The following is an 18334-nucleotide window of genomic DNA, read 5'->3' as shown; positions in this document are numbered from 1 at the left end:
GAAGAACATGTTATACATATACACACACACACCGTGGAATACTGCTCAGCTACAAAAAGGAACAAAATAATGGCATTCACAGAAATTACATAGAAAGATGTGTATAAGAGACAGGCATTACACCCTTCAGGTCAACTTAGTCTACTTTCTTATGTTCACAAACTGATACCAGACAATTCCTAGTTCTTTGAAAATAATTTAGAAAAGGAGAATCCTACATCTTCACTAATTGTTTGCTCAATGCAAACTTACAATTTATATCTAATTAACTTAAGCAGTTCCGCCAGTTTGGCTTTTGTCTTTTAGCAAAGTTAGAAAACAATTTGCCCTCCATGTTAATACATCTGTTTTCCAGATAGCAATTAATTCTTTTGATTTGTTCTCCTATAATCTACCATCCCATATACTCAGACATTTTAATTCCCTCCTCTGGATTTAAAGATATAAACAATGTGTAATCTCCAATGGGCTTGTGAAAAAAAAAATTTTACTAATAAAAAATATTTAGTCTTAAGAAAATCACAAAAAAACAGAAGAGACAAACAGAAGCAAATCAAGATGTGAACATAAATATATTCATATCAGCAATTACTTAAATAAAGCCAAATATTTATAGCCCCAACTGATTTTTGACAAGGCAAACAGAAACACAAAATGGGGAAAGGATACCCTATTCAACAAATGGTGCCAGGATAATTGGCAAGCCACACGTAGAAGAATGAAACTGGATCCTCATCTCTCATTTTATATAAAATTCAACTCAAGATGGATCAAAGACTTAAATCTAAGACCTGAAACCATAAAGATTCTAGAAGATAACATTGGAAAAACCCTTCTAGACACTGGCTTAGGCAAAGACTTCATGACCCAAATCCAATAACAAATGCAACAAAAACAAAGATAAATAGATGGGGCTTAATTAAACTAGAAAGCTTCTGCACAGCATAAGAAATAATCAGCAGAGTTAACAGACAACCCACAGAGTGGAAGAAAATCTTCACAGTCTATACATCTGACAAAGGACTAATATCCAGAATCTACAAAGAACACAAAGAAATCAGCAAGAAAGGCCGGGCGCGGTGGCTCAAGCCTGTAATCCCAGCACTTTGGGAGGCCAAGACGGGCGGATCACGAGGTCAGGAGATCGAGACCATCCTGGCTAACACGGTGAAACCCCACCTCTACTAAAAAATACAAAAAACAACTAGCCGGGCGAGGTGGCGGGCGCCTGTAGTCCCAGCTACTCGGGAGGCTGAGGCAGGAGAATGGCGTAAACCCAGGAGGCGGAGCTTGCAGTGAGCTGAGATCCGGCCACTGCACCCCAGCCTGGGCGACAGAGCAAGACTCCCTCTCAAAAAAAAAAAAAAGAAATCAGCAAGAAAAAAACAATCCCACCATAAAGTAGGCAAAGGAAATGAATAGACAATTCTCAAAGATATACAAAAGGCCAACAAGCATATGGAAAAACGCTGAACATAACTACTTATTAGGGAAATGCAAATCAAAACCACAATGCGAAACCACCTCACTCCAGCAAGAATGGCCATAATCAAAAAATCAAAAAATAATAGATGTTAGCATGGATGTGGTGAAAGGGAACACTTTTACACTGTTGGTGGGAATGTAAACTAGTACAACCACTACAGAAAACAGTGTGGTGATTCCTTTAAAAACTAAAAGTAGAACTACTGCTTGATCCAGCAATCCCACTACTAGGTATCTACCCAGAGGAAAAGAAGTCATTATACAAAAAATATACTTGCACACACGGTTATAGCTGCACAAATTGCAATTGCAAAAATATGGAACCAGCCCAAATGCCCATCAATCAACATGTGGATGAAGAACATGTTATACATATACACACACACACCGTGGAATACTGCTCAGCTACAAAAAGGAACAAAATAATGGCATTCACAGAAATTACATAGAATTGGAGACTATTATTCTAAGTGATGTAACTCAGGAATGGAAAACCAAACATCGTTATGTTCTCACTCATAAGTGGGAGCCAAGCTATGAGGATGCAAAGGCATACGAATAATACATTGGACTTTGGGGACTCAAGGGAAAGGGGAGGGGGTGGTGAGGAATAAAAGAGTACACATTGGATGCAGTGACACTGCTTGGGTGATGGGTGCACCAAAACCTCAGAAATCACTACTAAAGATTAATGCATGTAACCAAACACCACCACCTGTTCCCCAAAAACCTACTGAAATAAAAATTAAAACAAAAAAACACCAAACAGTAAATGATCTAAATGCTCCAATCAGAAGGCACAGACTGTAGGAGGAGTTCTTTATATATTCTGGGTACAAATCATTTATTCAGACACATGTATTAGAAATATTTTTCCCAGATTATCTTTTAATTTTTAATTTTATTTTGATAACTGTATTTTAACTTTTGGACAACTTTTTTTTTTTCCTTTTTTTTTTTTTTTTGAGACAAGGTCTTACTCTGTCACCCAGGCTGAAGTGCAGTGGTGTGATCATGGCTCACTGCAGCCTTAACCTCTGGGGCTCAAGCAATTCTCCCAACTGAGCCTCCCAAGTAGCTGGGACTACAGGTGCCTAACACCATGCTCAGCTTATTTTTAATTTTTTTGTAGGGATGGAGTCTCGTTGTGTTGCCCAGGCTGGTCTTAAACTCCTAGGCTCAAGCAATCCTCCTGCCTCAGCCTCCCAAAGTCCTAGGATTATAGGCATGAACCACTGCATCCAGCTGGACAACTTTTAAAAAACAATCTCAAACATACGGAAAAGCTACATGTATAGTACAAAGAACTGTTGTTGTTTTTCTGAATGATTTGAGACTACAGATGCCAATCTGATGCTACATTATCCCCAAAAACTTCTATGTATATTTCCTATAAACAAGGATGTGTTCCACAGACTACAATACAACCAAGAAAATCAGGTTATTAAACTGATGTATTACTTTCACGTAATTTTCACTATGCATTTAAGTTTCAATAACTGTCTCAATGACATATAATAAAGGGATACAGTTCAATATCACATATTGCAGCAAGTTGTCTCCTTTGGTCTGAAACAGTTTCTTAGTCTTTCTTTTAACTTTTATGACCTTGACACTTTCGCTAATTATAAACCAGGTTTTTTTGGTAAAATATCCTTGAATTTGGGTATAATTTAGATTTTATTATTAAACTCAGTCTTCATATGAATAATACATCATTCTAATATTGAACAGTCTTGAACAGTCCATAGTCCATCCTTTCCTCATTGGTTTGTAGTATCTCCTCTACTACACGGTACATTTTTGCATGTATGGGCATGTTTCTAGGCTTTCTACTCTTTCTACTTACCTTTCTGTCTAAATAACATACTATTTTAATCACAACAGATTTACATTCCTAACTGCACTCTACACCATACTTATTACTTCCTGAAAACAATGCTCTTTCATAACCCCTTGTGTTAGCATCAATTATGTTTTTCACCTACTCTAACCCTTCAACTTCCCGATCAACCTGCCAACCAAGAAAAAAATTCACAATATTATTCTTTTAAGATCCACCCAAACGTCATCTTTTCTAAACCTCTCAGAGAATTAGCTCCACCTTTCTGTTCTTCACAACACTCAATTCAAATATCCGTATCATTTAAAACACACAGTACTAAAATAAGTTAGTTACAGACAGGGTCTCACTCTATCACCCAGACTGGAGTGCAGTGGCATGCTCAACGGCTCACTGCAGCCTCAACTTTCTGGGCTCAAGCGATCTGCCCACCTCAGCCTCCCAAGTAGCTAAGATTATAGGCATGCACCACCACACCTGGCTAATTTTGATTTTTCTGTAGAGACAGAGTCTCACTACGTGGCCCAAGCTGGTGTCGAACTCCTGGCCTCAAGCAATCATCCTCCTACCTTAGCCTCCCAAAGTGCTAGCAATACAGGGATGAGCCACTGTGCCAAGCCCTGAGTTATTTATTTATTTATATTATTACACATTAAGTTCTAGGGTACATGTGCACAACGTGCAGATTTGATACACAGATATACGTGTGCCATGTTGGTTTGCTGCACCCCTTAACTCGTCATTTACTTTAGGTATTTCTCCTAATGCTGTCTCTCCCCCAGCCCCCAAACCTCTGACAGGCCCCGGTGTGTGATACTCCCCACCCTGTGTCCAAGTGTTCTCATTGTTCAGTTCCCACCTATGAGTGAAAACATGCGGTGTTTGGTTTTCTGTCCTTGTGATAGTTTGCTGAGAATGATGATTGCCAGCTTCATCTATGTCCATGCAAAGGACATGAACTCATCCTTTCTAATGGCTGCATAGTATTCCATGGTGTATATATGCCACATTTTCTTAATTGAGTCTATCACTGATAGATATCTGGGTTGGTTCCAAGTCTTGTGATTGTGAACAGTGCTGCAATAAACATATGTGTGCATGTGTCTTTATAGTAGAATGATTTATAATCCTTTGGGTATATACTCAGTAATGGGATCACTGGGTCAAATGTTATTTCTAGTTCTAGATCCTGGAGGAATCACCACACTGTCATCCACAATGGTTGCACTAATTTACACTCCCACAAACAGTGGAACAGCATACCTATTTCTCCATATCCTCTCCAGAATCTATTGTTTCCTGATTTTTTAATGATTGCCATACTAACTGGTGTGAGATGGTATTTCATTGTGGTTTTGATTTGCATTTCTCTGATGACCAGTGATGATGAGCATTTTTTCTTTCATGTGTCTGTTGGCTGCATAGATGTCTTCTTTTGAGAAGTATCTGTTCATATCCTTTGCCTACTTTGGATGGGGTTGTTTTTTCCTATAAATTTGTTTAAGTTCTTTGTAGATTCTGGATATTAGCCCTTTGTCAGATGGGTAGATTGCAAAAATTTTCTCCCATTCTGTAGGTTGCCTGTTCACTCTGAAGGAGGTTTCTTTTGCCATGCAGAAGCTCTTTAATTAGATCCCATTTGTCAATTTTGGCTTGTGTTACCATTGCTTTTTGGTGTTTTAGTCATGAAGTCCTTGCACATGCCTATGTCCTCAATGGTACTGCCTAGGTTTTCTTCTAGGGTTTTTATGGTTTTAGGTCTAACATTTAAGTCTCCAATCCATCTTGAATTAATTTTTTGTATAAAGTGTAAGGAAGGGATCCAGTTTCAGCTTTCTACATATGGCTAGCCAGGTTTCCCAGCACCATTTATTAAATAGGGAATCCTTTCCCCATTGCTTGTTTTTGTCAGGTTTGTCAAAGATCAGATGGTTGTAGATGTGTGGTGTTATTTCTGAGGCTTCTGTTCTGTTCCATTGGTCTGTAACTCTGTTTTGGTACCAGTACCATGCTGTTTTGGTTACTGTAGCCTTGTAGTATCAAGTCAGGTAGGGTGATGCCTCTAGCTTTGTTCTTTTTGCTTAGGATTGTCTTGGCAATGAGAGCTCTTTTTTGGTTCCAGATGAACTTTTTCCAACTCGGTGAAGAAAGTCATTGGGAGCTTGACAGGAACGACACTGAATCTATAAATTACTTTGGGCAGTAGGGCCATTATCACTATACTACTTCTTCCTATCCATGAGCATGAAATGTTTTTCCATTTGTTTGTGTCCTCTTTTATTTCGTTGAGAAGTGGTTTGTAGTTTTCCTTGAAGAGGTCCTTCACATCCCTTGTAAGTTGGATCCCCAGGTATTTTATTCTCTTTATAATAATTGTGAATGGGAGTTCACTCATAATTTGGCTTTATGTTTGTCTGTTCTTGGTCTATAGGAATGCTTATGATTTTTGTACATTGATTTTGTATTCTGGGACTTTGCTGAAGTTGCTTTAAGGAGATTTTGGGCTGAGACGATGGGGTTTTCTAAATATACAATCAGGTCATCTGCAAACAGGGACAATTTGACTTCCTCTTTTCCTAATTGAATACCCTTCATTTCTTTCTCTTGCCTGATGGGCCTGGCCAGAACTTCCAACACTATGTTGAACAGGAGTGGTGAGAGAGGGCATCCTTGTCTTGTGCCGGTTTTCAAAGGGAATGCTTCCAGTTTTTCCCATTTGGTATGATATTGGCTGTGGGTTTGTCATAAGTAGCTCTTATTATTTTGAGATACATTCCATCAATACCTAGTTTATTGAGAGTTTTTAGCATGAAAGGCTGTTGAATTTTGTCAAAGGCCTTTTCTGCATCTACTGAGATAATCATGTGGTTTCTGTCATTGGTTCTGTTTACGTGATGGATTACATTTATTGATTTGCGTATGTTGAATCAGCCTTGCATCCCAGGGATGAATCCAACTTGATCGTGGTGGATAAGCTGTTTGATGTGCTGAATTCAGTTTGCCAGTATTTTATTAAGGATTTTTGCACTGATGTTCATCAGGGATATTGGTTTAAAATTCTCTTCTTTTGTTGTGTCTCTGCCAGGCTTTGGTATCAGGATGATTCTGGCCCCATAAAATGAGTTAGGGAGGATTCCCTCTTTTTCTATTGATTGGAATAGTTTCAGAAGGAATAGTACCAGTTCCTCTTTGTACCTCTGGTAGAATTCAGCAGTGAATCCGTCTGGTCCTGGACTCTTTTTGGTTGGTAGGCTACTAATTATTGCCTCAATTTCAGAGCCTTTTACTGGTCTCTTTAGAGATTCAACTTCTTCCTGGTTTAGGGTGTATATGTCCAGGAATTTATCCATTTCTTCTAGTTTTTCTAGTTTGAGTAGAGACGTTTATAGTATTCTCTGATGGTAGTTTGTAGTTCTATGAAATCGGTGGTGATATCTCCTTTATAATTTTTTAATGCATCTATTTGATTCTTCTCTCTTTTCTTAATTAGTCTTGCTAGCGGTCTATCAATTTTGTTGATCTTTTCAAAAAACCAGCTTCTGGATTCATTGATTTTTTTTAAGGGTTTTTTGTGTCTCTATCTCTTTCCAGTCTGCTCTGATCTTAGTTATTTCTTGCCTTCTGCTAGCTTTTGACTTTGTTTGCTCTTGCTTCTCTAGTTCTTTTCGTTGTGATGTTAGGGTGTTGATTTTAGATCTTTACTGATTTCTCTTGTGGGCATTTAGTGCTATAAATTTCCCTCTACATGCTGCTTTAAATGTGTCCCAGAGATTCTGGTACATTGTGTCTTTGTTTTCATTAGTTTCAAAGAACATCTTTACTTCTGACTTCATTTCGCTATGTACCCAGTAGTCATTCAGGAACAGGTTGTTCAGTTTCCATGTAGTTGTGCGGTTTTGAGTGAGTTTCTTAATCCTGAGTTCTAATTTGATTGTACTGTGCTGTGAGAGAGTTTGTTGTGATTTTGTTCTTTTACATTTGCTGAGGAGTGCTTTACTTCCAATTATGTGGTCAATTTTAGAATAAGCTTGATGTGGTCCTGAGAAGAATGTATATTCTGTTGATATGGGGTGGGGAGTTCTGTAGATGTCCATTAGGTCTGCTTGGTGCAGAGCTGAGTTCAAGTCCTGGATATCCTTGTTAGCCTTCTGTCTCGTTGATCTGTTTAATATTGACAGTGGGGTGTTAAAGTCTCCCATTATTATTGTGTGGGAGTCTAAGTCTCTCTGTAGGTCTCTAAGGGCTTGCTTTATGAACTGGGTGCTCCTGGATTGGGTGCATATATATTTAGGATAGTTAGCTCTTTTTGTTGAATTGATCCCTTTACCATTATGTAATGGCCTTCAGATCTTTGTTGGTTTGAAGTCTATTTTGTCAGAGACTAGGATTGCAACTCCTGCTTTTTTTTTGCTTTCCATTTGCTCGGTACATCTTTCTCCATCCCTTTATTTTGAGCCTATGTGTGTCTCTGCATGTGAGATGGGTCTCCTGAATACAGCACACTGATGGGTCTTGACTCTTTATCTAACTTGCCAGTCTGTGTCTTTTAATTGGGGCATTTAGTCCACTTACATTTAAGGTTAATACAGTTATGTGTGAATTTGATCTTGTCATTATGATGTTCACTGGTTATTTTGCCCATTAGTTGATGCAGTTTCTTCATAGAATCGATGGTTTTTACAATTTGGGATGTTTTTGCAGTGGCTGGTACCGGTTATTCCTTTCCATGTTTAGTGCTTCCTTCAAGAGCTCTTGTAAGACAAGCCTGGTTGTGACAAAATCTCTCAGCATTTGCTTGTCTGTAAAGGATTTTATTTCTCCTTCACTTATGAAGCTTAGTTTGGCTGGATATGAAATTCTGGGTTGAAAATTCTTTTCTTTAAGAATGCTGAATATTGGCCCCCACTCTCTTTTGGCTTATGGGATTTCTGCCGAGAGATCTGCTGTTATTCTGATGGGCTTCCCTTTGTGGGTAACTCGACCTTTCTCTCTGGCTGCCCTTAACATTTTTTCCTTCATTTCAACTTTGGTAAATCTGACCATTAGGTGTCTTGGGGTTGCTCTTCTCGAGGAGTATTCTGGGGTGTTCTCTGTATTTCTTGAATTTGAATGTTGGCCTGCCTTGTTAGGTTAGGGAAGTTCTCCTGGATAATATCCTGAAGAGTGTTTTCCAAATAGGTTCCACTCTTCCCGTCACTTTCAGGTACACCAATCAAACGTAGATTTGGTCTTTTCACACAGTCTCACATTTCTTGGAGGCTTTGTTTGTTTCTTTTTACTCTTTTTTCTATAACCTTGTCCTCTAGCTCTATTAATTTGATCTTCAATCACAGATACTCTTTCTTCCACTTGATCGAATTGGCTATTGAAGCTTGTGCATGTGTCACAAAGTTCTTGTGCCATGATTTTCAGCTCCAACAGGTCACTTAAGGTCTTCTCTACACTGTTTATTCTAGTTAGCCATTCGTCTAATCTTTTTTCAAGGTTTTTAACCTTCCTTGAGATGGGTTTGAACATGCTCCTTTAGTTCGGAGAAGTTTGTTATGATCGACCTTCTGAAGCCTACTTCTGTCAACTCGTCAAAGTCATTCTCCGTCCAGCTTTGTTCCATGCTGGTGAGGAGCTGCGATCCTTTGAAGGAGAAGAGGCGATCTGGTTTTTAGAATTTTCAGCTCTTCTGTTGTGGTTTCTCCCCATCTTTGTGGTTTTATCTACCTTTGGTCTTTGATGTTGGTGACCTACAGATGGGGTTTTGGTGTGGATGTCCTTTTAGTTGATGTTGATGCAATTCCTTTCTGTTAGTTTTCCTTCTAACAGTCAGGTCCCTCAGCTGCACGTCTGTTGGAGTTTGCTGGAGGTTCACTCCAGACTCTGTTTGCCTGGGTATCACCAGTGGAGGCTGCAGAACAGCAAATACTGCAGAACAGCAAATATTGCTGCCTGGTCCTTCCTCTGGAAGTTTCGTCCCAGAAGGGCACCTGTCTATATGAGGTGTCTGTTGGCCCCTACTGGGAGGCGTTTCCCAGTTAGGCTACCTAGGGGTCAGGGACCCACTTGAGGAGGCAGTCTGTAGGTTCTCAGAGCTCAAACACCGAGTTGGAAGAACCACTGCTCTCTTCAGAGCTGTCAGACAGGGACGTTTATGTCTGTAAAAGTTGTCCGCTGCCTTTTGTTCAGCTATGCCCTGCCCACAGAGTCAGTCTACAGAGGAAGCAGGTCTTGCTGAGCTGCGGTGGGTTCTGCCCAGTTCAAGCTCCCTAGCTGCTTTGTTTACCTATTCAAGCCTCAGCAATGGCGGACGACCCTCCCAAGCTGGGCTGCCGCCTCGCAGTTTGATCTCAGGCTGCTGCATTAGCAGTGAGCAAGGCTCCACGGGCATGGGACCTACTGAGCCAAGCATGGGAGAGAATCTCCTTGTCTGCTGGTTGCTAAGACCTTGGGAAAAGCTCAGTATTTTGGTGGGAGTGTCCCATTTTTCCAGGTACAGTCTGTCCTGGCTTCCCCCGGCTAGGAAAGGGAAATCCCCCGACCCCTTGCGCTTCATGGGTGAGGCAACGCCCCACTCTGCTTCAGCTTGCCTTCTGGGGCTGCACTCACTGTCCAATCAGTCCCAGTGAGATGAACCAGGTATCTCAGTTGGAAATGCAGAAATCACCCATCTTTTGCGTCTATCACGCTGAGAGCTGCAGACCAGAGCTATTCCTATTCAGCCATCTTGGACCCAATCTCCGAAGTTATTTATTTAAATGCCTGTCTCCTTCAGTAATCTGTGAGTTAATCAAGTTGTAGGTAGAATGGCTTAACTTTACATTATCAGAATGTAGTACAGTAATAAGTATATAATAATACTGAAGAGTATAAAGAAAAACCCTTAACTGTATCAATGTGTTTTGAAAAGCAGGACTGCACCCCGCAGATGCTAAAAGCTATTGCAATATCTCTTCAAAACAAATGTGTTAAAAGCATCTGAAAAATGAAAGCATACATACCTTCAGTGTCTTGATCATAGTTGGATCAGTTGACCTAACATAGAAACTCTTCAGATAAGGTTCGAACATCCCCTAGATTACAAAAACAAATACAAGAATACATTAAGGTACTAATGTGTTCACGTGTCTCTTAAATTATGTGTTCAGAATGTACATACCTTTCTTTGAATTGACATAGTTGCTATATTTTGTAGGACAATATACTGCACCTCCCTAGAAATCAAAAGAGAATTATCACTGGGTATATGTTCCAATGAAACATCTTTGAGTAAGCACTATAATAATGAAAAAGAATTAGCAATAATTTCATAGTGAATGAGACTCTTAAATGTAATATTGAAAAGTTTTTAGTAAATCTTAGACATCTGCCATTTTAATGCACTTTTTCTATAAAATACCAATAAATTACATGTGATTCATCATGAAGAATAGTTAAAACAAATTTTACAATAAAGTACTCCTAAAACATAAAGTTAACATTTTAGCTGCTTTGAACACATCCAAGGAAAGTATTCCTAGTGTTACTGGGGTAAATATGACCACACTGTTATTATTAACTCATTCTTCCCAAGGCAAAGGTCAGATTTAAAAAGCAGTCATGTTATTTTTAGATCCAAATATCTAATAAATGAACTGAATCTGGTATAAGGCTTCACGTGAAAGACCAATTCCAGGTCTTTCTGATAGCCTTTGAACTAGCCATAGGAAAAAAAAATGCTGAGCTAGCAAAAGAGAAAAATAATAGCTGGATATAAAGATACGGAGAATAGGTACACAAAGGAAATGGCATCTAATTTGTTACTAAGCCAGTCAAGAGCTAAAATTGTGGACTAAGTTCCAGTTAAGGGCAAAAATAAATACATGGTTCTTTCCTTCCAACCCAATTAGTTGAAACAAGCACTCAATGAAAAACATTGTTTCAAATTAAAACAACTAATTACTGAAAAATAGCTAAGGTATGTCAAATAGCTGAAATGAAGGTATTCTTAAACACAGAACAAAAGTCTGAATTAAACCTGAAATCGTGATTCTCATGTTATATGTCATGGAAACTCAATAAATTGTTTTGACTTGTTTACCTAAACCACTAAATTATAAAGAGGTAAAATTAAAGGTAAATTTAAAAACCACTAAATTATAAAGAGGTAAAATTTAAAAATTACCTAAACCACTAAATTATAAAGATAGCTCTGTCTGTCTATCTGAAACTAAGAGTATCCAATCTTTAAAATGAGTAGCTATTTAAAACATAGCTCTCTTTTTAGAGTGGAGCAAAGCAGAGTAATTAAATATTCCAGCTTTATAGGAAGTGCAATTCTGGCATAAACTACATTACTTAGCATACACATTGCTCTATAAAACCATGTATTAATACATTGAGTAAGTCAATCTGATAGTACTTCAGTATAGTTTTTCAGTGATTCCAGCTTTACTAAAACTCCCGAACATCATTATTGCCATACCTAAAAATGTCAAGCACTAATACTAGGCTACTAGTGACACCCTAGAACTATGCCACAAAATATTTTCAATATCTTTGGGCTTGAGGTTAAAAAAAATTTCAGTATTTATAATTAAGTGTGAGATAAGCATATAAAGACTTTTATAATAATCCCATTAAGTATGAAATCTTACTGATTGATAGATTAAAGTATAGTCAGAGTTATGTATTAAATGCCTGAAAGATTAAATTTGTTCAAACATTACTTTTGAAGGAATACAAAAGAAAAAAATATATATATAAAATCATGACCTACCTATTGCTACGAAGTAAACGCACTAGTGATTTAGAAATTATGCCAGCTTCAGATTTTGGTGATATGTGCCAATACAGCTGAGCAACTGCCATAACCACCTACAAGATAAAGCATAAAAATAACAGGAACTATGAACACCAGAGCACTCTACAACTTCAAAATCCATTCCTACACATTATTTCCTGTAAGTCCCAAAAATTCTTGGGATGTAAAATGGAATGTTACTCTTTGTAGTGAGTTGAAGAAGTGTCCCCCACCCCCAGTGCCCAATTCTATCCTCAGAATCTGATCTTATTTGGAAGTGGGATCTCTGCAGAAATTATTAATGTAAGAACTGAAATGAGATCATGCTGGTTAAGAGCCCTAAATTGAATGAAAGTGTCCTTAAAAGAGGAAAAAAAAGGACAAAAAGAGACACAGTGAAGGCCATGTGAAGATGGAGATAATTAGTGTGATACATCCGTAAGCCAAGCAATGCCACAGATTGCTGGCAATCACCAGAAGCTAGGAAAGAGATGGTTTCTCCCTCAGAGTGCACAAAAGTAACCAATACTGATTATACCTTGATTTCAGACTTCTGGCTTCCTAAAATGTGACAGAATAAGTTTATGTTGTTTTAATCCACTCAGGTTGTGGCAATATGTATGGCAGCGCTATGAAACGAATACATCCTCAGGAAAAAAAAGAGACATTGAATGAACTGCTCAAAGTGTAACAGCTAGTATGTGGCAAAGCTCAAGACACTCGAAATTCCATGCTCCTCGGCTGCTGCTCTGAGACTGGGGCTTTTTAAGAATTATAAGTATGCCTTTCTAAATGAAGCCAGGACAACAGTAACAAGTAGGCTGAAATAAAGAAAACTCAGCACATTTAAGTTACAATTAAAGAAACTCCATTAAAACAAATACATCTACAGCAGTAGCATTTAAAATAATCTTGTTTTTAAAAACACAGAACCTTAAAAATGGCTTTTGTTTAAAAGCCATTATAAGGGTGATTCGAAGACTGGGCACAGCGACTCACGCCTGTACTCCCACCCCTTTGGGAGGCCGAGACAGGTGGATCACTTGTGGTCAGGTGTGAAACCATCCTGGCCAACATGGTGAAACCCCATCTCTACTAAAAACACAAAAATTAGGTAAGTGTGGTGGTACACGCCTGTAATCTCAGCTACTTGGGAGGCTGAGACAAGAGAATCGTTTGAACCCAGGAGGTAGAAGTTGCAGTGAGCTGAGATCATGCCACTGAACTCTAGCCTGGGCAACAGAGTGAGACACTGTCTCAACAAAACAAAACAAACAAAGGGTGATTAGAATTTCTTTGTCTCAAAACAGAAGAGTACTGCTTCCCCTAAGTGCCTCTACACTCAGATTCAGAGTGACAACTGTAGAGATATAGCTACAGGTGTTACCAATGCTGCCTTTGGCTCAAAGGACACACTAATATTAATTTAACTCTGCCTGGTCTATGAAGTTTGAACAAATATATAGCAAAAGTTCTATTAATATATATGCCTAAATAGTATACAGCACAGGAGAACGTTTGAGGTTAAAAAAAGTTTCTTCTAAAACTAAAGAACTGTTTTTAAAAATACAGTATACAGGATCCTAAATTTACTGTTTGCCATTTCTTGTACTTTCTTACAAGTTTGATTTATAGCTTTAAGACATTAGTTGAGAATTTTAAAAATGCAAGAATATCTCATTCCTTCACTTGTGAACTGAAAATATAAGTTAGCTACAAAATAAACTCTACCGAATTTTAAATCTTATAAAATAAAACAACCTCAGTTAATGACTGATCTAATTCAAGATTAAATTCTAGTCTTTAAAATTCTAGCTGCCACTTGGCATGCCATCTGTTCTAATATATTAGGGTAGTCCAAAATCCGAAAGGACTAAATGAGCCTCTTTTTCCTCAGTATTTAGAAATCCAACAGTTTACAGTCTCTTTGATACCCAGAATTTGAAATGTATAGGGTAATTTGTAAACACCATGAAGAAAGTTCCCAAAGCTTCAAAATCAAAAAAGACTAAAAATATACAACCTTATAGGCCTTCTACAGTTTCATCATGCCTGTTCATAATAAAGCGCATCCTATAAACACTTTTCTACTCTTAACCATTCATGCCGCTGTCACCTTATTTAGACTGTTAGAATAGCCTCCTAACATTCCGCTTTCAGTATCTATCTCCAGTACAAACTACATAGCAATGACGTATTAAACTTCCTGAAAGAAATTCTCAAAGTCTCTCCATAAACTTAAGTATGAAGTTTAAAAAAAAATCTATCCACAATTCTTCAAAAGTTAGCCTTTACTCATATTTAGCAGCATCCCAAAACAAGGCACCAAAATATACTGACACAAAAAGTAAACCACCTCTATTTGGTATACAATCAAGTAAGCAGGGAACCCAAACAAACTGGGACCAAAAGTACAAACTGCCACTATTTGTTTCACTATTTGAGAACGTTTTTGATCCATAAGTATTTGAACTATAAAATCAGTTTCTAAGACGTAGTTAAATGAATAGTGAGTCACTCATAAAGTAGAGTTTAAGATGGCAAATTACAGCTACCTAACTAGCATCTGGCTAAGCTGAGTACATTAAAATATATTTTATAACATCCATGAAATAATATTTTTGTTATGACTGGGCATGATTACTGAATAATGATTTGGAAACTAAACTATTAGGTATTAGACAAAAATTGTTGCTGATAACTAGGATACACAAAGCTATAAGCTCTAAATTCTCAAGAATCAGAAAAAATAATGCAAATTCCACATATTTGAAGTTTTTACTAACTGAACAGAACAACTCATTAAGAACATTTTCTCAATTAAAATCTTTAAGAACATATTTAACTTAAATCCGTCAAGCCTTGGATATAACTGCCAGTTAACAGGAAACACAGAATATAAAACAAATGACACTATAAAAGATGCAACCATCCCATTCCAGTAGGTATAGTAAAAACAAAATCAAAAAACAAAATAAAAAGCAGCAGCAGCAATCAGACAAACCCAGAAGGACATTCTGCAAGACTAGAGAGGCTTTAAAAGATGCAATGCATTAGATAATAGTTCGGATAAATTATCCAAAAAGAATAATTTAAGATCAATTGGTATTAAATGAGATGAAATTTTATTGAAATAAAAAGTGGAGAGGACTGAATAGAGAAATAACGGTTAGAAAATGTTACGTACAGTATGATTTTTATCTTGGTTAAAATATACATATATGTATGTGTAATGATGAATATATGTATACTTATGCAGATTAAAAAGATCTGGAAGAAAATACACTAAGACATAAGTGATTTCTGAGTGTTGAGAATGTGATGTTTTAATTTTCTTTTTAGTTTTGCTAGTCTGTATTTTCTAATTTTTGTATTGTGCACATGTATTCTTCTAAAATACAAATGGTTATATAAACAAAAAGGTGTCGAACAAACAAAGAAAACCTTATGACCCAAATAAAGATGATTTTTAATTACGATTACTACCAATTTACATTTATAATATGTGAGGCATTACCTTTGTTAGTCTCTTAAAAATTCTATCAGACAAACAGTAAGGACTGAAACCAGATCAAGTACCCTCAATCATAATGGAATAACTGATAAATATACATAGTCCTTACATAAGAGCTAATACAATCCAACCAACTGAGAAACAACTTAGAAATATCTTAAGAAAAGCAATTAACAAAACCACTAAAAAGTAAATGAAGTCCAATAGGCCAAACCAGGTATTCTCATCAAAAGCTAACTCTGCATACCTGGAAACATGGAAGGCTGAAATATATTTAGGTATTACTTTCCAGACATTAGGTCTCTAAATCTATAGCTTACATTCCACACTGTATTTCCAACTATCCATTACATGTCATTTGGTGTGTAAACAAACAAATGTTCCATTAGCACACACAGACTCACTTACCAAATTGAAGTATTTTTAATTGCTGTTTTTTAAAAACCAGTGAATTATTTCTTATAAGGATTTTAACATACCGCAGCATTCCTGCTCTGAAGCAAAGGCTTTGTATTTCTAATTAAGAGTCTATGATCTGGATCCATAGTATATGGCTTCTTCCTTTTGTCAGTCTTTTCCTTCTGATCATCATCAGATTCATAGAAATTCTTTTCATTGTCTTCTAATTCATCACCCTACAATGAAAGAAATCCAATTCCAAGATTACTTTAGACCTTGAACAATCCACATATTATATAGTCAAAGAAAACCTTCTTTTAAACATCTACAATAACATTTTACTGTAGAATACTTCTGTTTAGGCAATTTAAAAATATTACACAACCTATATCGAATAAAGACCTTGATTTTTCTCATATTTTATAACAAGTTACTATGCTATAGATGATGTGCTTCTATTGTATTACAAAGCAAAGTTTTGACTATTAAATCCCCATAGAAATACCTATAGCCCTTCAAAAGGAACACAAGACCGTTAGATTTTAACAAGGCCTATAATACTACGGAAAACCTGAAAACTATTTCCATAAATTGTCAGGCACTCTATAACTAGATCAAAGAGCCAAAAAAAGAGGAGCATTGTTTGAATAGTAACATAAAAGAAATCACAGTAAAGTTTGACAAGTAAAAACTAGTGTTATTAATTAGGTCCCTGAGTTGTCAAGAAAATGTCTCAGTTTGAGATTTATAAATATCCACAGGAGTTGATTCTAGGTTTTTGTTTTGAATTCTTTATCTCTGCCAATAAAATATGCCTACAGGCATTTAGTCCCCAAAACAAACAAACAAAAAACCACACAAACACAATAATAGCCACATACATCCAATTTAACTACTGTTTAGAGGTAACCTCCAATACCAAGTATCTGAAACACACTTTATGCTTCCAGGAAGATGGAGTAGATGTACTTTTCCCCACCTCTCTCACTAAGTAGGTCTAGAAAAGCAGAACACTACACGTAAAATGCATATTAAAAAAACATAAGAAGACTTTGAAAGGCAAAAAGAAGGAGAATTGGATAGGAACCTCAAGATCCAAAGGCAGACAGACTAGTGAGTTCCCTGGGTTTTCATTTTATTTCATATACCCAAACTCAGTGCAGAAGCTGGCAACAAATGCAGATGAAAGAAACCCCCAGAACTGCTCCCTCTAGCCAAAGGACCAGGAAAAGGGCAGTCTAGCAAGACATAAAACTTCTAGAAGTAACTACTCAAGTGTAGCCGAACACCAGATAAAAATTATGGCCCTACCCCCATCCCCACCAGTAAAGGCTGAGATGGTGATCCTAGACTTCTACCCTTATTAGGCTGTAATGAGATGCCCCAACCACCTCACTGGGTGGTCTCAGAAAAGGCAAAGATGGGACTGAGATTTTCATCTCTACCAAGAGGTAACAAGGATTCTGATATTGTGTGTGAAGACCAAGTGAGGAGCTTGGACTTCTAAGCCCATCCATTAGTGACAAGCTGACCTTATTCCTCCTCACTGTCATGATGTCAGAGGAGGCCTAGCGCATAGTTAGGACTTGCAGCACCACACCTAGTAGTAACCAAAGTCAGCCCCACCCACACCTTGGTGGTTGTCAGGGAAGGACACACGGAGAACAGTACCTTGTATCCCTGCTAGCCAGACAGCTATCAGAGAAAGACGGCTGGGGAGCCAGATATCCCACACTCACCTATCGTAACAGTAAGTACAATCCCTCTGAGGTGTCAGTGGAGGATAAGCAGGGAATCTGGACCTCTGCTATGATCCGGCAGTAATGAGACAGCATCCCTCTCTTTCCACCACCCTTCCTTGCTAGAGTGGTATCAAACAAAGCCAGTTAACCTGAAGGTTTAAATAAAATCCAGTCTCAAAGTATCCAAAATGTCCAAGTTTCAATTAAAAAATCACTCATTCCAAGAGACAGGAAGATCTCAAACTGAATAAAAATAGATAACTAGCAGATGCTAACACCAAGATAACAGAGATATTGGAATGATCTGATTATTTTTTTAAAAATCATTAAAAAATGCTTCAGGCCGGGCGCGGTGGCTCAAGCCTGTAATCCCAGCACTTTGGGAGGCCGAGACGGGCGGATCACGAGGTCGGGAGGTCGAGACCATCCTGGCTAACACGGTGAAACCCCGTCTCTATTAAGAAATACAAAAAACTAGCCGGGTGAGGTGGCGGGCGCCTGTAGTCCCAGCTACTCTGGAGGCTGAGGCCGGAGAATGGCGTGAACCCGGGAGGCGGAGCTTGCAGTGAGCTGAGATCCGG

General features: G+C 37.8%; 1 protein-coding gene across 1 annotated transcript in view; it reads right to left on the bottom strand.

Annotated features, from left to right (window-relative positions):
• AP3B1 (adaptor-related protein complex 3, beta 1 subunit) overlaps positions 1 to 18334 on the bottom strand; it is a 328165-nt gene that overhangs the window by 167611 nt on the left and 142220 nt on the right. The window contains 4 exon segments of the mRNA XM_011996198.1: positions 10318 to 10389; positions 10476 to 10530; positions 12075 to 12172; positions 16092 to 16247. Coding sequence (XP_011851588.1) covers positions 10318 to 10389; positions 10476 to 10530; positions 12075 to 12172; positions 16092 to 16247 — 381 coding nt within the window.

The sequence above is a fragment of the Mandrillus leucophaeus genome, unplaced genomic scaffold (assembly GCF_000951045.1).
Source record: "Mandrillus leucophaeus isolate KB7577 unplaced genomic scaffold, Mleu.le_1.0 Scaffold114, whole genome shotgun sequence".
Taxonomy (NCBI): domain Eukaryota; kingdom Metazoa; phylum Chordata; class Mammalia; order Primates; family Cercopithecidae; genus Mandrillus; species Mandrillus leucophaeus.
The sequence above is the reverse complement of the archived record's forward strand: the minus strand, read 5'-3'. Positions and strand labels throughout refer to the sequence as shown.